Raw genomic sequence first — 24,964 nt, forward strand, 5'->3', positions numbered from 1 at the left:
TCAAAGGGGATGAGAAGCCCTTCTCAAGGGTACCCACACAAGTTAGTGTAAGTACTCTGTATTCCAGTCACGTTTGGAGAAGCAGTTATGTCTCTTAGCTGTGGAGGGGGCTAAGATAAGTTACCTGAGTAGAGGCATACAGCTAAAGCTCAGTTTTCCAAGTACCCTTCAAGGTGCATTCTGAGACATCTTTTCTGAGATAGTTTTGTACCAGGATTTTTGACATCCATAGAGAGTAGTGTGGCAATTCTGTCCCTAAATGGAGTATTTGCATATTTATCAACCTGATGTACTCGTGTCAACACAGTTGTTTTATCAGTGCTACAACTTGACTTTACATCACAGGACGAAAGCGAACACTGAGTTTATACACTTGAACAGATTTTTTAAATAGTCATCCAATGTAATGTATAAATAAGGAAAAAGAATAATGTCCTGTTACCTGTACATCCGGACTATTTCCTGGTGGGTTACACATCGCATTGTCTTGGTTGCCATTTTTACCTGTTAAATGATCTCTCAATGAGTTCTGGGCTGTGTTCACCAGTGTGTTCTAGGACACAGCAATTTCATTGAAGTAAAGCTGCAGGGGTGTTGATCAGTCAGATCCAAATTAGATGACTGTTCTAATTACTCTATTTCTCCTTAATGAAAGGGGAGTACGTGAGTATATGTGTGAGAAAAGGAGAGATGGTTCTTCGGGATGCTACACAGCAGAAAAGTGCTAAATATATTAATAATTTATAGAATGATTGGTATTCAGCTTATTCCACAAGTTCAGATCTGAATCCAGATCCAGACTTTCCCTACTGGGTGCATTTAGCCTTTTGGTTTAACCCCTACTCTATTTGTAGGTAACGTTACTGACCTAGTCCAGCCATAGAACAATATGCAGAGCCATGCCTGTGTCTTGCTCTTGTTTGTTCCTGTGTGAAGCTGGAGCTGGTTCAGAGTAGTCAGTGAAAAGATTACAGACTCACCCTGTGGTGAGTGAGAACTAATTTAATTCATTGTCTGCATCAAAAGCCTTAATTAACAGAATGAGATGAAACAATAAATAATCTTAAAACACTTTCATAAAGCGCTTTCAGAGAATTTATGAAAATTATTCAAAACAGCAATTTTCTGTTATTTGCTAAGTAAGAATTAGACAGCAAATTACCATTGCCGTTTCTTTGATAACACAAATACCTCACAAATTGCAGAATTGCTCAAGTTCTGCTATGAACACTTATTAGCATGGTAATGGATTCAAAATGTGCTTTACAAGTGACTTATAAGCAAAATTCCTGGCTGGAATTTCTCTCCCCTAACTTTAATCATAATACACGCAGAGTCTCTTTGGGTGCTGCCTTCTCCATGGATTCTAAAAGAAGTCAGACTTCGGTGAGCTTTGATGCTCAGCTTTGAGATGTTTACAGTGAGGTAAGATAAATTGTGCCATTTCAGTGCTTCAAGGGGACTGCTACAACAGACTGTCTTGTCAATCATAAGGAGAAAAACTTCCAAGAATATGAACTCATTTCCAGGAAAACGGAACAGTGAGATAAAATAAGGACTCCTCACAGCACAACGCAGGTCACCCACAGCACTGAGCAGATGCCCGTTGCTGTCTGAGCTGCGTTAACAGATTCTTTGATGCTGATGTGTGATGAGATCAGGCACGTCAGAAGCTGGGAGATGGAATAGAAGAAGGATAGATCATGACAAACATGTAAAGACGTCTTCACATGTGTTTAGGCACTAGCGGGTTTGTACAAACAACTTATTTATTGGCTTCAATTTATGATAGTATTTCAGAAGTTTAACAATGAATGAAAAAAGTCTCAGACTGCAAAGGAAACTTTAGTTTTTATCTGGACATTTCCCTGATCACACATTAATTTACCATGAATAATTTACCAAAGCAACAGCCCATCAGGGATGTTTGATGTTTGCAAAGCCACAGCCTACTGTTACAATCCACAGTGAAAAGTAAGAGTATATAGCTGCAAGGGTAAAATAGGGAAGTTATGTTTAAGCTAAGAAAAGCATTTCTCTCGTGATACCTATTAGAACATCAGTAGAAACTAGTCCCAGTGGTAGAATAATGCATCAGCCCCTCAGGCACTGCTGACTCAGTAACACCCACAAAATACAATAGCAAAAAAAAGTCCTGATCCACGTTTTTAAGGAAGAGAACATGCATACTTCCAGCTAGTACACTTCCAGCTATTAAATATGACACATATTAAACCTTGCCCACTTCAAAAGCAGAAAAGATGAGACATGCCCCCGTTGTGACCTAACTGGTTATATACTAGAAGAAATAATGACAGTGATATGAACAGACTTCGGGAAAGGTCTGAATTGATTCTTGAAGTGCAGGGTAATGCAAATATATGCAAGTTGGCCAAAAATAAAGCAAGTTGTTTTTTGGCCTTTGATTCCTGAATGTTCTCATTTGTTTATGACAAAGAGTTAAAGGGCAGATATACCTCTTGACTCAACACCTTGTGCCATGCACAGATGTTGACTCTTTCTGTTTTTCATGGAAAATAAGTAATTTTCAGACAAGTTGTCTCTATCTTCTTTATAAGCCCACCCACTACTGTGGTGATGAGAAATCACCATCAAAATTATTCTTGTAACATCTTGACTACCGTATTCAGTTAAATAATACGGCAGTTCTCTGTCTAAGGAAAAGTATAACTGTGTGAATATTTAATATGTATGAAAACCAATGAGCTCAACCTATCTGATTCAACATCATAAATTAATAACACCTTTGCTAGGCTCCCACTGAATCAATGGGAATGTAAGGGCCCTCAAGAAAGCTTAGTTTCAGTCTCCTGGATAAAGGGTTATTTGTTTGTCATTATCCTGGATGCTACATTCTCTTAAAAACCTTCAGTTTCTCTTTTTTTTTTTTTTTCTAAGAGCAGTTGGAAAAGGGCAGTGTGCTGATCTTTGCCATCGTGAGTGCAGATAGCATGATCTAGGCCCTCACCAGCTCTGCTGTTGTAGGGATTGAGTGTGCCATGTAAGGTCAGTTTGATGGTGATGCATCACCATGCTGTCCCAGAAAGAACTACATTGCTAGAAATGCCTCCTTTACCTTACACTGAGCTAGGGAAGCCCAGCTTATCTGACCAGCCTCTCAGGCCAGTACAACATCTCACCAGGTCCTTCTGGCATGATGTCAAGTGCACTTGAGAAGAGTTCATTGTGATTTGCAAAGTCTCTACTGCCTTAATGCTGTGGAGAACCAATGAGGAATCTCCTTTTATCATGTTGTCTGGACATATACATGAGGCCCAAACAACCTCTGAGCATTAAACTCTTGGTTTTGATCATTCTCTGGACTTTGACTTGTGCGTGCAGACATTACAACTTCTTTTCAGAACTGTGAGCCATGAGCATGCTTTTGAGGAGAGCTCCACCAGTCAGCAATACAGCAAAGCATGGTGGAGAGATCATATTCTGTATTATGACAAATCCTGCTGTCAATATATAGCATCATCCAAAATCAGGGGAAGAAGACCTTTAACAAAAAATCTTGAAACTGCATGTCTGTAGCCCATCTGCTTTGCCCGTCATGATAAGCAATTTATCCAACATGTTGCCTTACTCATATCACTGGGAAAATCTCTGCTCTGTGCAGAGTGATCAGACAGAAAATTGTTTCTTTTTCAAGACTCAGCTTCAAGCGCAAGGCTGCAAGCAAGTATATTGGGCGCTCTGACTCATACTCTTGGAGGGCTGTTTTTATGATTCCTTTCCACAGAGCTATACCTTAAAACTCTCAGTTAATGCTTTTAAAGAATTTTCACAGCTTTCTGCTGAGCTACCTCAGCACCTCTTCTCTCTGAGATAAGAACCTTTCCTAGGTTCTTGGGAATATAACCACCCTCCATCACTGCACTATGTGAAACCAAGCTATTGGCTGAATATCTTTTTTTTCTTAACCTCAGTAAGTGGCTACAACTCAGTACCATTTAAAATTTAAGCCAGCTTGTCCTAGCGTGATATATTTCTTAGATTTCAACCCATCTTCTACATAAAACAAACCACTAAATTCAGCTACACTAACTGCCTTATGGCAGAACCTTTGTCTCACAAACCTCTTAATGAGGTCTCATTATCACAAATTGCCCCTGAATATCTTATAACATCTTTCATAGCTACATGCATCTCACCACTTCCTGTCTCTTGCTTCCTTTCCAATCCATTAGCATGCCTTAGCAGCATCATTTGCACAATGAGACTTTGCTGTTCCTAGAAGTGCACAAAGAATCCTGGATTCTACTTTTAGGTCTGCATCTTTGAGAGACATGGGAAGGGATTCACATAGTCCAGCTTAACAGAGCCCAAATTGCTCCTGTAGTTCATGCTCCACAGTGGAAAATTGTTAACCTTCAGTGGCTGGTAATTCCACCACTCTCTGAATCACCTTCTCTGAGGTTCCCATAAAGGCACTTAAACTAAATGTCTGACATAAGATAGTAAGAATATATATCCCATCTTCACACCCCAGTTGCAAGACTCCCTGGCTAGTCTCTGCACGCAACTTTGCCTTCTCTTTAGAGTTGATTTGCTCACAGCTTTTTGTTGTGCTTGTTATTTTCAATGCTAGTGGCTCAACTTGTCCCACATAAATGAGATATTTACATTCACATGCCTCATAGTAGATTCTTATTTACCTGTGAGCATTTCAACTAAAACCAGACACACCAGACTCATAAAGCCATTGCAGTGTTTCTCAGAAAATGTTTTCATGGATTAAAGGTTTGTGTGGCCCTGAAAGATGCTGGTCACTTGCTGAAGGTAGGTCCATGGTCTCCACCCCTACTGAAATCAATTATAAAAGTAATTGTGCAATGTGATGCAAACGGTGTTTTCTGAGCTTGTCTCATGTATGTTTAAAGTCCCCTGAGAACAGGGGAGAATCAAAGATTTTACAGCTACAAAGAGCCTGTGCTCTTTACACTAATGGGTAAATTGGCAAGCAGATTTAATTTTGGTATTTCTTACTGTTTCCTAAAGATACAGAATCTTTTCTTTCAACATCTTGATAGATCGGTAAATTCTCATTCCATGTGATATTCTATGGATGCAGCCTGAGAGGTGATTAATGTTTATGGAAGTAAAAATACTGCACTTGTATAGGTCTTTACTATGTTGTCTGTGTTATATCTTGTAGGATGACAGACACGAACAGAAAACACAGCGTGCATTCAAGTCAATTGCAAAACTCCCAATGATAATGGTAGCTCCTTCACAAAGCTGTAAGTATACCTTACTGTTTGCTGTAACTTGAATTAATGAAGTACTTCTGGTAGGAGCCAAACACAGTGCAAATGTTCAACTCCAACCTTCATCTGCCCAGAAGTCCCTCCGTTTGGCTGAATCTTCATGCGGATATAAAGTTGTTTGTTTGTTTTTTTTAGTGATACATGGCATGATCAGACATGATCAGAGCCCATTCCTTTCTGGATACTGGCTGTTTTCCTCACCAGCTTCAAAGCCATAATGGAAGCAGATCTTTGTTTGACTTGTGTTTGGTTTTGGTTTATTGATTTCCATGCTCCCCCTCAAGCTTTCCCCACAGTGGATTTCACCTTACAGGTATAATGTTTAGTAGGGACTGAATCACTTGGTAAAAATTTGCCAAAATACTCTGAGCCTGAGCCACCAAACTTCTTAAGTAGGCTATTTTCAGCCAAACTTTAATATTTTTGCTAAATTTAGGAAGTCACTTGGGTTAGATGACAAATTCCCATCAATTCCCCATTCCCTTGATCAAAGGAAAATACCTTTGCAGACCTTATGCCACTTGCTGATGGAGCTCACTGACACCAGAAACGAGAATCTGAGAAGACAGCGAAGTTCTCCCCAGGGACAACACAGAGTTAAAGTCTTTTAACTGTACCGGTTAAAGTTTCAGAAAAACGGGGGAGCAGCCAAGGGCCATGTGGCTCCGGGCCCTGCTGTGCCAGCAGCAGCAGCATGTCCTGGGGGACGCTTTGAAGAGTGGGACAGCGACAGCTCGGGACCCCTCGCCGTGCCTCCAGCCATCCGCAGCCCGACCACGCTGCCACCCTCGACGGCTTGGTTTTGTATGTATTCCATCCTTGAATTTGCTATGTTAAAACATATGGCAAGAGAGGAGCTGTCTGCGGGCTGCCCCCCCCATACACACACCCCCCCCTGCAGGCGTCGCACCGCACCGGGCGGCTCCCTTGGCTCGGTGCCGCCGTGGGTGCCGCCTGCCCGGTGCGCGGCGCTGGGCTTTCCGAGCCGCCCGCCCGCCGCGCCGCAGCCTCATGTCCGCTCTCCCCGCAGGCACCGACATCAAGAGGGCTTTGGAGAACAGCCCCGAGACCAACATCGAGGATGAGCTCCCCGACGGACCGCCGCAGCCGCGGCCCAAGAACTACCTGCTCCTCAGCATCCTCGCTTGTTTCTGCCCCGCCTATCCCGTCAACATCGTAGCCTTTGTTTTCGCCGTCATGGTAAGTTGTGGACCGGCCCGAGAACGCGATCCCCCCTCCCGGTTTGGGGTTCCGTGTATGTGACAGGCGACCCTCTGCTGTCTGCTCCTGCACGGAGCCGGTCTGGCTGGGGCTCTCCCTGTCGGGAGCTGCAGGAGCAGAGTGGGGCTGGAGGAACTATCTGGATAAAGAGCATCCAACTGCTTCTGTAAACACTTGTCCCCGGTGTGTGGACAAAGTTCGGTGAGGTAGAGAGCATGAGAAAGGGCTCCATCAGGGTTTCGTACAGCTATCCCAGCAGGTATCAGCTCAAAAATTTATCAGGCGTAAAACGCAGAGGGAAAGGCAGTTCAAATCAAGTTTTCAATGTCAGGCTATGTGAGGGAGGGAAGTTTATCCCAGTTAATGAGATTTGTTGCATCAACTAACTTGCACACTGAATTGGACGTACAAAGTATGTGGAAAAGCAGCTGGGGAGCAGAAATTAGATTTGCAAAGGAGTGGATGTGTTTTCTGGTTCAACTAACCAAATTTGATAGTGTGTTTATTATTTTTTCAGTAAATAAGCCCTTTGTCATGATGGTGATCTTATTTGCAAGAAAAGTAGACAAACCAATGATAATTTCAGTTTATTAGCAAAAACCCTTATAGAATAAGTACCAAGTATGCTGAGAGAACAGACTTATTCCTATGTAATTCATTCGCATAGTCCTGAATAATGCAGTAGTCCTGTTAAAGTTAAAAGGACTGTTAGAACAGAATCTTTTTCTCTCAGTTAAAAGTTGCACAGTCAGGTCCAGATTTCTCTAATAGAATATATGATCAGTGTAATCAGTAATACTGCAATGTATTTCTGTTGTTTAGGAGCTGAAAAGGGTTTAAAACATGTTGTGTATTTTCATCCTTTTCTCTGACAGACAGGCTGAAAAGGTAAGCAAAAATATAGCTTTTTTTTTTTTTCCATTAGCTATTACAATAATTACCTATATCCAAAATATACACAAACATAATCTTTTAAAACTAGTAAAATTGATTAGTAATCACACCTTGATACTAGGATACATGCTTAAAAAAAATACTTACAGAAGCCATTCCCAAACCATCTTCACAACCATTTTTGTCATGAAAAGTATTATGTCATTTTATTTTTTTTCAATTTGTTTGTTTTCTCTGTTATTGATTATGCAATAAGTTCTTTTCCTTGATTTAGAAAGATCAAATCTACTGGTTTTGGTACCCAGCAACCTTTCTTTCAGTGGACACTTAGGGCGCTATATAAACTAATGAGCTGACAATCTGGGCCTGGGGGCATCTGTTCACTATGACAGTACTTTCACCAAAGCACTGGGGTTGCACAGAAGTTAACTGTCAAGGACAGAACCTGGCCTCTAAAGGTTTTTGCACCCCATATGGAGAAATGTCTACCCACGCCCTAGTTGAAGTTTGTGCGGGCTTCTGGAGTCAGGCTTAAGTAACTGTCTCCGTGAGATATATAGAAACCAGGGTGGGAAGAGCACTTCCTGAATGCTAAGCAGTCTGTGCAGGTCACAGCTGCCCATTCCCTTAAAGAGAGGAAACCAAAACTAAACCAATAACCACCACTGTGTGATTGTCTTCTGTTTCAACATTATTCATACCTAAAATCTCACGTTTTCCATGAAGATAATACATCCAAACTTATTTTCCACAGCCCTACTCCCCTGCCTTTTGGAGCTGCAAACTTGTAACTTGCTTGTAACTGCTCTATTCACCACTACTCCTGGTTCTCCATTTTAACTTGTGCTGGTTTCATCTCTCCTTTTGCTGGGACGTACATCCTCCCTCTCTCTCAGTGTATTTCCTAGAGCTGCTAAGAGTTAATGCTGGCATGGTTTTTTTTTCTTTTCTTGTAGAAGATACCTTTGTAGTCTGCACAGGTTGCCTGAGACCTTGTGTTAGAAGAGGTGTAGACCCATAAAAGCAGAATTCTCTATAACAATTTCCACTGTCTAGAATGAACCTGAAAGGAAAAGTCATGTTGGCCTCCAGAGGGGCATGGTTCAGCACCCTGTTTGTCTGTGTGTGTCATGTCCTCTTTAAGTGTTCTCAATTCAGACAATGAAAATAGCATTCACACTAAAAGTAGAGTCTGGGCTCTAACACACCCCCAAATTAAATGACAGACTTGTCTTCAGGCTCTTCAGTTGCCCTGCTTACAGCTCTGGCACTGGTTTCATCGCTCTGTTCTCACCTGTGAGAGCACAAATCTTACCATTCTAGATCTATCTCCTTGACTTTATTTTTGGAACCAACTTCTCCCAGGTCCTCCATATTGTGACAATAAACTTCTTGTTCCTTACCCACTTTGTGAAATCTATTTCTCATAACAGAAATAAGAGGATAGCCAATGAAATGAGCGGTAAACGGCCTCAGTGTGTTGATATTTTGGTATTTCAAGAGCTGCCCCCTCAAACTAGGTCCTGGCCTCTTGTAGATGTAAGGTGTACTTAGCAGCTTTCAGCAAATGGAGATCTGTTTTCCTCAGCAAGGAGAGCCCTTTCCAGAGCCCTTTGCCTAGGGCTCCTGGCTGTAGGATTGCTGTTCTCTTTGGTGCTCTTCTGCCTTTCCAACCAGATGCTGTTATTTCTCCTGCTTCCTGTTGCTTCCAACAGCTGTGTTGTATTGCTGTAATATCTGCAGGCTTACTCAACCCCAGAGGTGCCTAGCTCAGACTTTCCCTGTTCTTTCTCACATAGGTGAGACCACAGGCATCAAGACAGGAGGGTGAAGTGCAGATGCCAGGTCAGGAGGCTTGTGCGACAGAATAGACTTCTCTGGCGTGAGTCTGTGGCTAGGTAGGGTGCCACTGAGCTTTTTGATTTCTTATCTGCAGTGGTGTCTTTCCCCCTACCATGAACTCAAACAACGCTTAGTTGGCAGTGGATTGCCAGCTGTATCTGAGGATTGGTTCGGGTGAACTTCTGACAGATGGAATCAAAGCTAAGTGGTAGTTGTGGAACAGGATGAAAAAATGAATCGTGGATATTTCTGATACCACCAGGTCTCGTAGTTGAATGAACCTTGTTGGCCTTTCTCAGTACAGCACCTTCAGCTACCTTTATTTCAAAGATTTGTGTGGCAGACTGGTCATCTAACCCTGTGTGGCTTTTATAAGCAGCTTGTAGGTATGTGGATGCGTAACACCATATGGAACATTTTGTACTTAATTCAGTAATATTAAACAAGACTTGACAGCTGTTCTTAAGCATGTTCACACAGACCTCATCTCTGCAAACTGGTTATGCCTTTCCTCTGCACGGATACTTTCAACCTGTCCCCAGAGTTGCAGAGGTACAACGTCTGCATGCAGCTATACAGCCTGCAAAACAAACTCTCCTTTCATTGTGTCCTGTTCATCACATGCCTGCTTCATTTGTCAAAAAGCAGAGATCAAGCCTGGCTCTGAGTTGTTCCCCAGGTCCCTCTTCTTGCTCCTTCCCCATTTGTTGTTCACAGTGAGGAGTCATATTGAGCCAGTACATCTCGTTCTTCCTTTGGTCTGAGTTAGAGAGAGTATCTCATTTCCAGGCACAGCCAAATAGGGTTTGTTGCAGCCTGGCTCATCCAAAGCATAGCAAATGTTGATCAGAGCACCTCAGTCTGTTCTGCCCAGATTTGTTAAAGACATGGAAGAAGTGGGGACTGTTAGCGTTAGGTCAGAGGTTGGACTCGATGATCTTGAGGTCTCTTCCAACCTAGAAAATTCTGTGATTCTGTGAAGATTTCTGTAGTAATTTAGTAGTCTTTCTGTTTTTGCTATAAATGGTCTTCTGGGGGTGTGGAACAGAAAATGCATGTTAAAAGGGATGAATAGTCTGTAGCTAATTCAACATATTTCTGTTCATATGAGGTTAAGTTGCTTCATTGTTGAACTGAGAATATCTTTTGTAAATAGATGTGTCTGAACCTGGTGAAGTCGTTAAGATTGCTCAAGTAAATAAGCAGCTGCAGAACTGTGGCTTTAATTTAGTTTTTGGCTTCACAGAGAATGAGGTAGCAGAAACTTGAGAAATCGTCTGGTATTAGGCTGAAAATGGCTGAAATTTGTTCTAGAAGTTAGACCAAATGTTGCATGCAGATACTGTGTTCTGCATATATTGCATAGCTACTGGAAATGTAGCATTTAAAGCTTTAACAGTTAATGTTGTCTACCATGTTGAAAACTGAAAGCTAGATCCATGGGTTCTTTGAGGTACATGGAAACAAGTCAATTTCAAAGAGCTTTACGTCAGACCCCAACCACTCCCCAAACCTCTTATTTTTTTCTTGAATGCTGTCTAAATTGCACCATTTCATTTAAGCCTCTTAATAAAACAGCTTTTGTCTCCTTCCTGTCTCACCCAAATCCTCTTCTTTATCATTAATGCTATTTTCCTCCTCTTCATTGTGGATTTGTATTAAAATGACAGTACTTATTAAAGTGCACAGGGTGAATTATTTATGTGGTACCTGCAGGAATTGCATGGACATTCTCCAGGCTTCCTCAATACATTAGCAAAATGCTCCAGAACTGCAAGTTTATTGCTATCACGTGTTGTTTACAACTCTGTTCCTGCTTTGAGACCTCATGGGGATCTGAGTTTAGATTGTTTGCAGGACCACTGTCTAGATGTCATGGAAAGCTTGTCCTTTGGTGGGCGAGGGAAGCAAAATCAGGGCTGGGGTGTCAGTGATGTTTTTGCAATATTCCTCCCTGTAGCCACAGTCACATTCATAGCTGCTATAGTTGCTGGCAGAGGCAGGAGGAGAAGTCAGCTTGCTCAAGACCAAGCCAGGCCATTTTCCTTTCATTGACCTTCCTGAAAGTTTTTTTTTTGTTTGTTTGTTTTTGTTTTTTTTTTTTTTTCTGGAGGAAAAAAAAAAGAATAAACAAGAAAGGTCTTGTCCTGTAGACAGGCCTGTTGAGGACAGGGGTGTAACAGGTGAGAGGAACTGTGCCAGCCAGCTCTTGTAACAGGAGGCTGCACTGGTGGAGAATCAGGGGTGACTGTGCCTGAATGATGAGGTGTAGCTAGGCTAATACTCTAAGGAAACAAGGCTTGGGTGGTCATCCTATTTGTTTGTGTATGTCTCTCATCTCCATCTCTTCCCACTTTCCCCATTATATATCGTTTAAGTCCACTATCCAACCTCAACAAAATTTGACAGCAAAGCAGAGGTATTAGAGATATTCTTTAGGGAACTGTAACAGAGAAATATTTAGGCATGTGGGCTGCCAGGAAGAGATGTATCAGTGCTCTCTTTAAGGGCAAAAGCACATCAGCAGCTCAGACTCTCTTAGACACAAGAGAATATGTACCTGTACTTATCCTTGAGATGCAATTCTAGGAATACAGGCTTCAGTGCTCTGGGACTGCCTTGGCACGAGAGATCTTACTGCAGTGCTAACACCAAGATGCATCTAGCCCATTAACTTCTGTGTACGCTAATTGACAGAACATACACAGATAATGTCCCTAATTATTTTTCTGCCTGGCAAAAAGGCTCTTCCTGGTATTCCATGAAGTCTAAGTATACTTTAGCAGCCAAAGTGCTTTTCTTCGAAAAGCAACAAAGCTATCTAGTGAGGTGTTTCGTTTTTTCAAGTTTACCATAGCCATTCATGGTTATACATGTCTGGACACAGAATAGTATAGGAAATGGAATAGCATTAAAAGAAAATGAAATTCAGCATTAAGGCTAAACTGAATAGAAGCACAAATTTTTGAAAGCATGTAGCGTAGTGATCATGTAACTAAATGATGTTCCTTGTGTCATTTTGAGGAAAATCTCAGCAACTCTTGATACGTTACTGTGGTAGTGTTTATGACCTGAGTGAAAGCCCATGGAAGCTAATAAATCAACCAGCATTGGATAAGACTGTGGGATTTCCTGTTTGTACAGTGGTAACCCAAGTCTCCTTAGAGCTAACAACACCAGGGCTTCCTAAGTTTGAGATGGTTACATTTCCATGCAGTGGCAAAAGTATGCTAACTTGTTGTGCTTGATGTGGGAGAGGTGTATGACGCTGAAGCTGTCCTGTAGCCAGTGAATATCATTGGCAACATCACCTTTAATATCCCATGTACTTTGAAGAGACTAATTTTCACAAGAAGGAAATCACTGAGTGCCTTTGGTCCTTTGCCCTTGTTCTCATCAGACCTTTCAAATGAGCTTTACTCTGAAGGATCTCAGCCAAACTCTTACAGAAATAAATGATGGCAAAATATTAGAAGTAATTTCCTCTCTGCAGAGCAGCTCTTCTTTCTTTTGGTTTAGTGCAACTGCTGTAAAATTATTTGTCTGAATAATCTCAAATTAGGTTTTAAACCTCTCTAGCTATAAAGTGTGTGTGACAATAAAGGCACTTCTATTGCCATAGCAGGGGTAGAACTAGGCTTTTATTGGGGGGGGGGGGGAAATGACCCATAGAGGGGGCATATTGCTGCTCTAACTCTGTGTCATTATCACCAGATCACCAGTGTTCATTCATTTCCAGCTCTCAAGTCTCAGATCTGGTGAATTAACTGTTGTCCTACCTTTGCTACAAAAAGTGATTTGTAACCAGAGCACTTTAATAACAGAAGCTGGCAGTACCTCGTGTGGTCATTTTCTAAAGACAACTTGTATTATTTAGTCCAAAGAACAGTTCATTTGATCAGGTCCTCATATCCCCCCACTTCCACCCTCCACCTTTTTGGGATACTTCCTATAATAAGATACTAAAGAATAGGTCATGACTAATCTGATTCCCTGAGGAAATATACTGAGATAGTGCAATGGTGTAATCTGATAAAGAAATCTGGACTCAGTGTCATGGCTTATGAATTCAAAGTCTCCTGATCTTTTAAAATAAATTCTTAGTAATAACACCCTTCTTAAAAACTCTTGGATAGCATCTTATTTTGGGGAAATAGTTGCTACAAACTCTCTTAGACTCATATACTGGAGTATTTCAGTGTCCACTGAATCTTCTATTTTAAAAATATTCCCTGTTTTTTAAAAAAAAAAAAAAAAAAAAAGTTCAAAAAACCATACAGTCTGTCTCACAGAAGACTAGAAAATCAAGAGTGTTCTTATCATACCTTGCAATCTTTACATGTGATGAATTGACAGCATCTGCCACATCATGGGTGGATAAAGATAAACGTAGGCTGTTGAGAAAATATCTGTATTTCTTATCCACACTTCTGAATTTACATGATAATAATTATCAGCACATTCTAAAAATGCAAAGGGAAAGAATTTCTAGCCTGTGAAGATGGCACTCATGTGTTGTTCAGATGATCTAGTTTTCTTCGTTTTGTTTTCTCCATCACCTGCAAACTGCCTACTGCTTTGAAATTAAAACATTGGTAAAACAGGAATTTAGTAAGCCTACTTGAACCAGTTTTACTGAGGCCTTCTGTAAAAACTGCAGCTTATTTATACTCATTTTCCTGCTTATGGCCCTGCAGAGGGTAAGAGTTTATTTCATTGCAGGTGAAGTGGCCAGCTTCTGTTCAGCTGTATATACTTAACAGTTCACATATCCTACAGAAATATTTTCAGAGATAAAAGCCACTGATTTATGCAAGTGGGTGGATTAGCGCTGATATGACAGCTCTTACGCTAGTGTGTGCAAGAGAACTAATCATATGAGTATAGCTTCACTACTGAAATAAAACACATTTAGGTACAATGAAAGGTACCGAAAATGAGTGGAACAGAAAGCTGGACTCCCTGTTTACCATGGACTGTTATCAGTGGAAATTTATTTTTACAAAGCGAATAACCATTTTCAGAAGTTCTTTCTACAGCGTCAATGTGCATAGAACTTATCATTAGTTCAAAGCAGCTACATTGGTTTGTGTACAGATTTCCATTTTGTTTTTGTTTTAAATCACGAACTCTCTGTTTCTCTTCTGCAGGCTTTAAACAGTTATAATCAAGGAGATATAGAAGGGTCAAAAAGACTGGGTCGCAATGCACTCTGGGTTGCTGTTGCATCAATTATCATTGGACTTGTCATCATTGGAATCTACTGTGTAGTTCATTTCACAACGGTAAGCAAAATACTATCGGTTCCAGTGCAAACAGTTCTTCTCTGTGCAAGGGCTTCAGAGTAAGAAACTAAAGACTGTCAGAGTCTGACTCTGTTAAGAACACGTACAGGGTTTCCAAAAGATCAATTTTTGCTCTTTCTCATTTTGAAATTTAGAAAATGCTATTTTCTGTGGAGAAGTGCAAAAGATTGTGCTAGCAGCAGTGGATTTTCTGGAAACTCTTGCAGCTCCCATAGATTTTTTTTTAATTTATGCCAGTTTAATTTAGTCAGTTTCTCCATCTGCAAGACCAAGTGCATAGAGACCCCTAGATTCCAAGCAGTGGAGCCCATAGGTGCTAATTTTCAGTCTCATAATCTGTCCAACATTTCTTTTTTTAACTTTGTAAGCAGAAAACAGTCAATTACTATTTCACCATTTGATATTAAGGTGGTCGTCATAACTATATCAAAAGTGACCACAAATGTAATTTCGACTTGGCTTGCTGTGGGTGAAAGTTGTTCACTCTCGATGCATTGTAAGTAACCTTCATTCAGATATCTGGAGTGGTAGTGAAGAGACTCAGCAAATGAGTCTCAGCGGTTATGCAGATGGATTGCAAGCAGAACAGGACAAAAGTAATAGGGCATCAATATCCTTTCTTAAGGTTGTGCAACATACATTGCACATATTCTTTGCAACAATGTCTTCTTAGTAATGTGCACTCTCCGATAAAATAGCCAATTGAAATCAATTTATTGGTGGCTGTTTAGGTTGGCGAACCTTTTTTCCCTAACACTTCCAATGCACATGTTCAAACTTACGTATAAACTATAAATAGAGATCGCCTCAGTCACCACCGAAATGCAAACGTATCTGGGGAGTGGAATGAAGTAGCTGGTTAAACATGTGCAACGTTTTCAGGCACAAACTTAAAAGTATGAGCTGTAGGGAAGTTAGTGGTACTAGGGTCCATTTCTGTAGGATATTAGTGGGTGGTGCCACAAAGTCAAAAGCTTACTGTATCATTCAGTAGTTTCCCTTGCATCTTGCAAGCAGGAATCTCTTTTCAGTACAGCTTGTGTTCGGTTTGTTCAGCCCTCACAAATTTAAAACCAAGTCACTTCAGGCTGGGAGTGCCAAGTTTTGTAACTGACAGCAGCAGTAAATTCCTCTGTTCACTTCTACTACCTTACTCATCATTTCTCAGACAAGGATAGCAGCCCAGGCTTTTTTTTTTTTAAAGTAGGAGGAGCGAAAGGCAGTATGAGGAGTGGTAGAAAACACTGCCTTGAAGCATTCACATTAACTAGGGCACAAATGCCTATATTTAATTGCTGTCAATATTTCACTTCCCCTACAGTGAGACCCTGTGTGCTGAATGTGAATGCTTCTTTGTGCCTGCTGCCAGATATTAGGAGTAGTTAGCACTTTACGCCTAGGTTCTATTTGTAAGTACTTCTAGCCTACCCTCAAGGAAATAAGCAGCAGTAAATCAGTATAATACGTCTTCATTGCTTTTCTTCTTCAGTTTTGTCTTTTCAAAATATCTGCATTAGATAAAAGCATTGTCAGAAACCTGGGAACCCTCAGCATACTACTGGGGTATTACTTATTATTACTAATTATTATACTTCCTGTAAGACAGCAAGATTAGATGTGCATGTTGCTGCAGTTCACTTGGACTATTCTAGCCAAATCTGTTGCTTCTGAACTGTGAAATGAATAGGAAGGAACAAGATACAGTTAAGTTGTGGTGCCCATAACTCATCACTGCAGTAGCTCGTCATCTGAGTGACACTCAGATCGCATGCGAAGGAGAGTGAGCCTGACCTCAAAGCTCTGTCTGGGATCTGGTGGATGAGATCATGGACCTGTGTCTGTTAATTCACAGACTACAGGAACACCCAAAAGGCTGTTTTGCATCTGACTGAAATAAGATTGGAAGGGACTGGTGGACTCAGGAGGAAGATGATCCTTTCACTTTTCAGAAAGTTCCTACCTTGTGAGCCCTGAGCGTCCTTGCATGCCTTGCTTGGTTTACTGACTTGCACAGTAATGGTGACACAGGAAGAACAGCAGGAGACACCTACGTCTGCATGGAAGAAACAGCACTGGCTTTTCATTTTGAAGATCTTATCAGTGCTAAGCCATTTCTGGGCTCGTGCTGCTGCCTTGGAGAGCCTCATTTGTCTTTAATACTAGCATGTTACCTTTAGCAAACTTACATTAAGGTATATGTTTACACATAGGCCTATAGCCTGGAATAGGGCCCATCCAACACTTGGAAATCACCTACTTTCTGCAGTCTTAACCCTGAAAGTAGACAAGGGGAAGCCTTGCATCACTGCAGTCAAGCACCCAGTGATGAAACTCATCTCTTTTGATCAATGTAAACTGGTGTGTTGCTTGCTACATGGAGGAATCACAAAGTGTTAAGCTGCAGCCTGGCTGTCACCCATTCCGCACTAGGCCCAATTTCTTATTACTCCATTCTTTAACCTCCTATCCACTTCTCCTGCACACTTGCCTTGCTGGTCCATTGCACTGAATTACACTTTCACTGATTGCTCAGATGAACTTAAAACAGTATTTGTGTCATCACTAGGTCTAGCCATGAATAGGTGCTCGTAGGCATGTTGTCTGTCAAGAACTGCAGTAAGAGAGGAGCCGTATTTATCTTCCATGAGGAGACATCTCTGTGAACTGAAACAGTGCAGAGAGCTGCATGCCACAGCCTGTGTGTGACCTTAGTCTGCTGTGATATGCCTGGTTTGAAAGTAAATGGCAAGATACCTAATGGCAGGTGACACTGAGCTGCGTACCACATTCTGAATTCTGCCTCTAGTTCTGATATTCTTGACTCAAAAAAAGATGTGGTAGACAAAAAATAATGATGGAGAATGGCTGAAAGGTATGAAAAAAAACCTCTGTTGTGGAAAGATAAAATAGACACAATCTCTTTGGCTTGGGAGATCTGGTAGTTGAAGACAGGTAGTTAAAGACAGTGAAAGGAGGTAAACAAAGAGTGGTTATTTGATGTCTCTTCTGAACGAGGTCAAGAGATATCAGAGGAAAGCAGCTTCAAATGAGATGGAGGTACTTTTCCACAATGCAGCTGTGGAACTTATTTCTGCCCTTTGCAATGGATACCAACAATACAAATCATTTGAAAGAGTAACCAGAGAAGTTACAAAAGAAAGCTTAAATGCAAAGATGCAGATATTATGTCAGGCTCAGAGAGTTTCTAAGCTGCAGATTGCCAGAGTAGGAAGATAATAAAGAGAGAAATGTCACCCTGGATTTAGTCTTCTCATACACACTCCCTGTAGGCATCTGCAACATGTCACTGTCAGAGACAGGATGCTGCAGAGGTGGCTGTTTGCTCCAACCCAGTACCATCAGTTTTATATTCTTTCATGAAGCCTGTTAGCAGCCTTTCCACTGACTTGAACGGATTTGGAGTAAGCCTTCCTGTTTCTTGCAAAGTATTTTGATCAGTGAAGGTTGATAATTTCATCAGTGAAGTGTTCTCCAGTAATTGAAGATCTGGGTTTTCAGATCAGTCTCCAGATTTTTGGACCAGTCTCCAAATTATGTTTTGTTTTACTTTTTGATAACACAAGACGCTTGGTGTCTTTGGATTTTATTTGAGTCTCCCTAGCAGAATACAGGAAAACATAATCCTGGGCTAGGACCTCCTTAGTTAAGGAAGCCTCAGGTATCCCAAGCCCTGATTGTAGCTGGATTGCAACATGATATTATACTTCCTGCTTGTATTCTTGTATTTTTACTCCATTACCAGTCTTGCTGCTTAATAGTCTGAAACAATACACAGCTTCTAATAGCACATGCTTTTAGGCTTTCTAGTGTCTGAGTGATGCTTGAGATCAGGGCAAAACTAGAGGTTGCATGAGTTTTACTTCCCAGATGAGCAACGAAGCGTGTATCGTCGGAAGCACATGCCTCTTGTGCTGCTCTCCAGTGATTCTCTGCAGTCTAGGCAAGTGGGAGTGAGTCAGTTGAAAATGTGGAGATCTAGTAAGAGGTTTTGGAGTGTAGTAAATATACAAGCTTCTCTGCATAGCTCTGTATGAGATAAGGGACTGTTTTGGTATGAGGAAAGGTATCTGAAGCACTGAAGGAAAGAAATGAGAGAAACTCCTGGCAATGGACCAGAGTCCAAGGCTTTTTCATTCGCATCAGGAGCCCTTTGTCTTTACCTTGAACCCCAGGGATACGTTCAGGGTGAAGTTACCTTCTGGTAAGAGCCTGGGTGAGAAGGGTAGTCATGTTCAGTGACTTCAGAATTTCATGCAAACCATTATGATATTTTAATGTTTGTGTAGGGGAGTGTGAACTTCTGACCCCTTCTGTAATCTCACTTGAGCTAGAACTTCACCCCAAGGAAGGCACAGAAATACCACCTGTCAGCATAGCTTTGAAGAACACAGAGGCTGTTCACACAGTCAAGCTGTTCAGAAAACACTAACTCATAATGCTTCATGATCAGAAGGGCCTTAAATCAAGCACATTTGTGTATGTAGCATTGGTAATTAATGGTAGAGAGAAAAGAAGTAAGCATTTATACTTTGCACCAGGGACAGATGTATACTTATATTCTTTTTACTAACTTTTAAATAGTTCTTAAAGAGAAAAAAAAAAAAAAAACATGCAAAATTATTTTAAACATCTCTGCTTTCCCCTTTCTGAGGCTCTCAAACACCTTGCTACCATTTCACTGAGTGACTCTCTTTCACAGATAGAATAAATGGAGTGCCAGCAAGATCACAGGAATTATGCAGCCAGCTTGCAAATCTTTACATTGCCCATTCTGCTTTCTGTACCTTTTCATAGCAAAGATTCAAGGAAGTCTACCTGTCTTTGGCTGCAAGGATTGACCTGCCAGTAACTGAGTACAAGACCTGAGGTCAGGGCATTCCTGTTGTCTTTTATCCACATTAATTTTTGGCATCCACCTAACTAGTGAGCTCACACTGCTGCTTCTTCTATATGTAAAGGCACTAACCAATTCTTTCCTTCATCACCTGCCTCTTTACTGGATTTGTAAAAATGTAAGAGCTTAAAGTCGACTGACTACTACTGAAGTCTGACACTATATCAAGCATGTTCAGTGAGCTCAACAGCTGGGTAGTGGGCAGACACACATGTAGAGATACAGAGGCAATATGATTGCTTTAGCCTCATTCCTTTAGCAATCCACATATAAAAATCTGGTCAAGTTTTTTTTTTTTTTTTTTTTTTATCTGTGTATGGAGAGAACGTTCCCACAATAGATTCAGCCCATTGGAGCCCTCAGTAGTGTCCAAGACAAAATCAGCAAATGAGTTAATGTTATCTGCCCCATATATTTAGTGTTGAGTGCCGAATGTATTGAGTCCTCTTTTAAGGAGCTGCTAAGAAGTAGCTGCTTGATGGAAAAGATATCTCAGGATTCCAGGAGAGAGCCCATAATCCAGAGACAAGTCAGTGAGATCAGTACAACCATGGGTAATGTCTGACAGCTACCCACAACAAAAGAATTTGAAGGAATTTCTCAGATCTTCCTCTCCTAACACAGATGCACAAGAGAAGAGGTATCCCAGTCTTTTTGAAAACTGTCATGTATAGCTGTTGTATTTACCAAGTTGTCTACTACTGAAAGTATTGTTCCTGCCTGACTGTTTTTATGTACCACTTTAAGGAAGCAGAGATGCTCTTGCCCTTACAAAACTATGGCAAATAAGAGACCATTTCCTGGCAATGAAAGATCCTAACTTGCATTGATTCAGGTAACCCAGTTTAAAAATTCAGTTCAGATTGACAGATGACTGGTGCCATTAGAAGCTTAGTGCTTTGATTCAAAACTGTATTGAACCACTAATCTAGAGGGCTGTTTGTTAAGGGAACAAGTGCCACTAAATAATGCATCCATTAGATCTGTAGAATTAATAATTTAAACTCACAGGGCAAACTCTGTCTCTTCCTTCTTTAAAAATACATATTTTTTGTGTCCTTGCAGCATGCTATCTGAAGACCAGGACTGCACTTGGAGTATATCACCATGTAAATCTCAGAAGGGGAAAAGTAAGAAGAAGAGAAGGAACCCCTTCTTTCCAGACTGTTAGATTTGACCCTACAAGTCTGCAGAGGCATGTTGCTGGTGGATGAAATGATAGCCCAGTTAGTTAATCAGCATGGCGTGACCAGGTTTTCAAAATTATTTATTTATAATGAATCTCAGTATAAAGCAGCATTTTCTCTTTTACCCTAATATATAATGTGATTTGCCCTAACTACTCCTTTTTTTTTTTTTCATTTACATGGAGTAATGTATGCTGGGTCCATGATGTTCCCTGGCTGAGCCTACCCAAAGCCTAATTATCCAGACTGTTTGTAGTGTGCAATGTAAGATCTGATACACAGCCCACTGAAGCCAGTAGAAATCATGTCACCTCCAGTGGGTTTTGGATCAGGCCCTTAAGGATTTTTTATTCCTGTAAAATAGTCTCAATATAGCATAATCATAACAATGGGTTTGTGATTTTATCCTGATATGTGATTTTATAATGCTGTGGGTGTACTCTGACTCAGTGGCTGCTTTCTTCTGTCACCCTCAGCTTTTAGGTCTTTCCATTGGACTTTTCACCGTCTGGGACCGATGCCAATCACCTAATTGTTAGAAGACGCTTTTGTTCCATAGCATCTATATTTTTATTAATTATTTCTTCTTGTTTTGTTGTCTTTCATTGTTGAACTCCCTTGACTTAGCTCCAGTCCTGCATTAGAGTTGCATTGATCGTATTTTCCTCTTTAAACTTCATGCAAGAAGTTTTTCTTTTTTTAATCTCACAAACAATCTTTTTAAATAGTTGTCCTTCTTCATCCCTTTGTTGTTGTTCCTCTAGCAAGTCACATACTTCCATTGTGTTCTGCTGTGTTCATGCCTTTTTTTGTTTAGTTCATCCTCTCGTCTTGCTATGAATAGTCTATATATCAATGCAGTTAGAGATGGACAGACTATTCTACACTTAATGACATTATGTAGACTCTTGCTGATCCTGAGTTATTTCTCAGTGAACAGCCTTAGATTACAGAATTGATGGTCTCTAAATTACAGCAGTTTCTTGACACTTTATGAAAACTTAGCATGGGACAACTGGTTTTTATTAGCTGAAAATTGTTTGAAAGAACATGTTTGTTGTATTGGTTAACACCAATATTCCATTTTCAAAGGAGTAAACTCTGTGAGCATTAACACAGATGACTACATCCTCAGTGGCGGTTGCTCCATTTGCTTTAATTGTTACTACATCTTCAAGCAAGCTATGCCAACTTACACTTACTCTCCTTGCACTAATGTAGATCTGGATCGACTGGATCTTTATCCAGAAATGCATGGGAGTTTCACAGGTGCATGTGAGCAATGCATCATGCCTGGCAGGAGTACACCTATTGACAAAAATAAATAAATAAAAAAAATCTCCCAGAAATCTGTACCTGTTAAAGCATATGCCTGGAAGTAGCATGTATTTTCTGTGCCTTGGTATTATACTTTTAATGTGCTTTTTCACTTTTCTTTCTGCCAGATTCTGTTTTTCATTGCAGTCAGTGATGCACAGCCTATCCTTAATTGCTCCAGTATAAAACCTCACTCACATCAGTGAAATCAGTTGATTTCTTCAGCATTTACACTGATCTAATTTGTCAATGTGAGAATCTTGCCACTGATTTTGAGGATCACAAGAATTGGCTGTCCTGTGAACTTCTCTGTTTTTTGAATACTATTTCAACAGTCTGATATGTCTTGTGGGACTTTTAGTAGCTTGCCTTATTATCAAATATGATAGAACTGTCATTGAGAAGTGGAATAAAATTACTTTTAATTCACGTCCATTCTGGTATGTGGGAAGTTCTTTCCTAACTTTTGTTGCCTCTCCTATTTTAAAGAGTAATTTCCCTGTCTCAAACCTACTGGACAATTTCAGAACGAAATCAGTGAAAACAAAAACAAGACTTCTGACCTACGTGATACTGTTCAACCAGTCTGTACTGCAGCTAATACATGCAGAAGTTGTTTGAGATGAAGTAGTGCTCAAAATATCAGCAGGGCAGGCTTTGTGCTTCATTTTCAAAATGCCATCCAAAGAAAGAGTCTTGAGGCGTTTTCAAAGTGGGCCTTCAGTGGTTTCTTTAGGGCTTTGGTCAAATGAGTTCACTAAAGGAGGTCACGCAACAGGTAACAGAGGTCAGAGGCCCACTACCTTGCGTTGCTGGCATCAAAGCAAACACCCCTACATCGCTGTAGTAAAACTTCTGTACATCAACGTACTAAAAATCAAAGCATGCATAAAAAGTTTCATCATTCTGCAAAACATTAAATTCCTGCACTGTAAACTAAACCAACAATAGAGGGCTGATGGGGAGAAAGAATTTCAAAGATATTTAAGCATTAGAGGGTAGGGATATGTGACTTGAAGTATTTTTTCAAAGTTCCTAACAAGCATTTAAATCAATAGGAGTTAGACAGCTGCCTTGTTCAGATGCTTTTGAAAACCATGCTGGAAATCTAACTTGCATCTTGGTGTTTGTAAATATCTTTGAAGTCTCACTCTTAATATAAGTGAGAATTGAGCCATTGTATCTTCAGTACTTCTGAAGGGAAATGTTGCTACCTTACAGTGCTATTGATTGGTATAAAAATAAAAGCATTATATTAAACCACTTAAAGTGACAGATAGGGAAAAATGTAGCAATTCCTCTAATGTCCTTTAGTGCTTCTATGTCATAGGTAATCTTATTTTTGCTTTACTAATATATTGGTATCAGTTCTCTTCATTTATTTATGCTTCTATACATTTTCAAGCATGTTTGAGAAATGCAGTTGAACTCAGGTCCTTCTCCAGCTTCACCTCACTTGTGCTGGAAACAAAAGTGGTGCTTGTATGACCAAATCATTCTGTGATAGACCCAAAGTGAGGTATCCAATGTTTTGGTAAAGAAAAAAGATGAACAAATGCCCAAATCAGCAAGACCCCTGGGTGATAGCATTAGTTATGGAAGGCAAAATGCAGTTGTCCCCCTGAGGAATTAGTACCTGCTTTATATTTTGAGGGCCATACAAAAAATTTTCAGTATCTATGATAGGCACTGGAAATTACTTCTCCTTCATCATCATCCCTCTAGGTTTGGGTTTGACCCATTACCATTATACATTGCACCTGCCAAGGTTGATGAAGAAAAAAAGAAAAAAAGCTCTCATGTATGCTCTGAATTATGCTAATTCATGAAATAGGGGGGAGAAAAAACAGTAAAATGTATTTCAACTCAATGTCTGTGCCCTGGGGAAAAGAATAGTGTCTTCCTTTCACAAATCTGCTCCAAGCTTCCATTTTTTTTCTGCAGTATTCCTGCATGCTGAAGGCACCGACTAATGTCTGAAGTCCAGCTCTCTTTTCTTTCCTGCATGTATTACAGGCAGAGACAGATGGAAACTTGAAATTGCTGGCCTCAGCTCCTGGATCAGATTAGCATCTTTCGCTTCTTACAGGGCAGCTGCATTCTGCAAAACAGCAGTGTGTATGTATCTTGATATGTAACCCTAGAACAGGGCTTCTAAATATAAGAGGAGTTTCTTTGCTGCTGTATGAAGGGGGCCAGCCAGACGTTTAAGCAGCATGTGGTGTATGTTTCATCAGATTGCACAGCAAAAAAAAAAAAAAAAATCACATCAAGAGGAGAATATGAAATTCTTAGGGTGCCTCCCTGCAAGCACACCCAAGAGTCCGTGTCTTGTGACTTCAAGATCAGCACTGGCTCCTCAATTTATGTGGTCGCAACTATAATTCATGAACAGTGTGCCTCAGGGGTCCAGAAGCTGTTGCCTCTATATCCATATCTATGGATATGTGCTCACAGTATGAGCTGTGTTCTGCCTCTCAGCCTGGAGACAGGTTGTATCTGACTGATACCACAGTGTCTGTCACTCTCAAAATCAGCCCAGATACCTCTGCTGGGACAGTGTGTGCACATCTCTGTAGGCTCATTTCCCTACCTGGATGCTGAGTTCCTCAGTTATTTAAGATGGATTTTATTCCTGATTTGCATCAGTAGGGAAGAGACTGTGTCATCTTCCAGGTTATTTTGTATTTCAGTGCACTGTGTATGCATATATAAACAAGAGGATACATTTGAAGTACTGGATTTCCCAAAGCGAGATTTAACTACAAAAAAAAAGTCGCTGGGCTGATTTGGGGTCAAGGTGGTGCCACATCCCGGTAACCTGACAGCTTTTCAGGGGCCTTTATAGAATGTGTTTCATGGGGGGAAAGGTCCATATAACCAAACCTTCACTCCCGCTGATGTAACTAAGAGGAAGCCAAAGAAATGTGGAGCCTGCACTGCCTTTGGAGAAGATACCTCCAGGCAAAGTCACATGGGGAAGGCCTG

The 24,964-nt window shown here is 40.7% G+C and overlaps 2 protein-coding genes across 2 annotated transcripts in view; both read left to right on the top strand.

Annotated features, from left to right (window-relative positions):
- Positions 1–6,086, top strand: part of CCDC60 (coiled-coil domain containing 60) — a 69,333-nt gene extending 63,247 nt beyond the window's left edge. Inside the window, exons 15-16 of the mRNA XM_032199088.1 lie at positions 5,183–5,267; positions 5,921–6,086. The gene's annotated coding sequence lies outside the window, so the exon portion shown is untranslated. The remainder of the gene's footprint in view (positions 1–5,182; positions 5,268–5,920) is intronic.
- A 156-nt stretch (positions 6,087–6,242) lies between these two features.
- Positions 6,243–22,411, top strand: TMEM233 (transmembrane protein 233). The gene is made up of 3 exons (XM_032198832.1): positions 6,243–6,494; positions 14,402–14,536; positions 20,538–22,411. Exons 1-3 carry the CDS (start codon positions 6,306–6,308, stop codon positions 20,547–20,549), a joined length of 336 nt encoding a protein of 111 aa, XP_032054723.1. The 5' UTR covers positions 6,243–6,305; the 3' UTR covers positions 20,550–22,411.
- The last annotated feature ends 2,553 nt before the right edge of the window (positions 22,412–24,964 follow it).

The sequence above is a fragment of the Aythya fuligula genome, chromosome 17, assembly GCF_009819795.1.
Source record: "Aythya fuligula isolate bAytFul2 chromosome 17, bAytFul2.pri, whole genome shotgun sequence".
Lineage (NCBI taxonomy): Eukaryota > Metazoa > Chordata > Aves > Anseriformes > Anatidae > Aythya > Aythya fuligula.

Excerpts from the sequence above, each read along its gene's own strand:
- TMEM233 (XM_032198832.1), top strand. The coding sequence starts at position 6,306 with ATGTCCGCTCTCCCCGCAGGCACCGACATCAAGAGGGCTTTGGAGAAC. Across the intron at positions 6,495-14,401 it reads CCTTTGTTTTCGCCGTCATG|GCTTTAAACAGTTATAATCA; the intron begins GTAAGTTGTGGA and ends TCTCTTCTGCAG.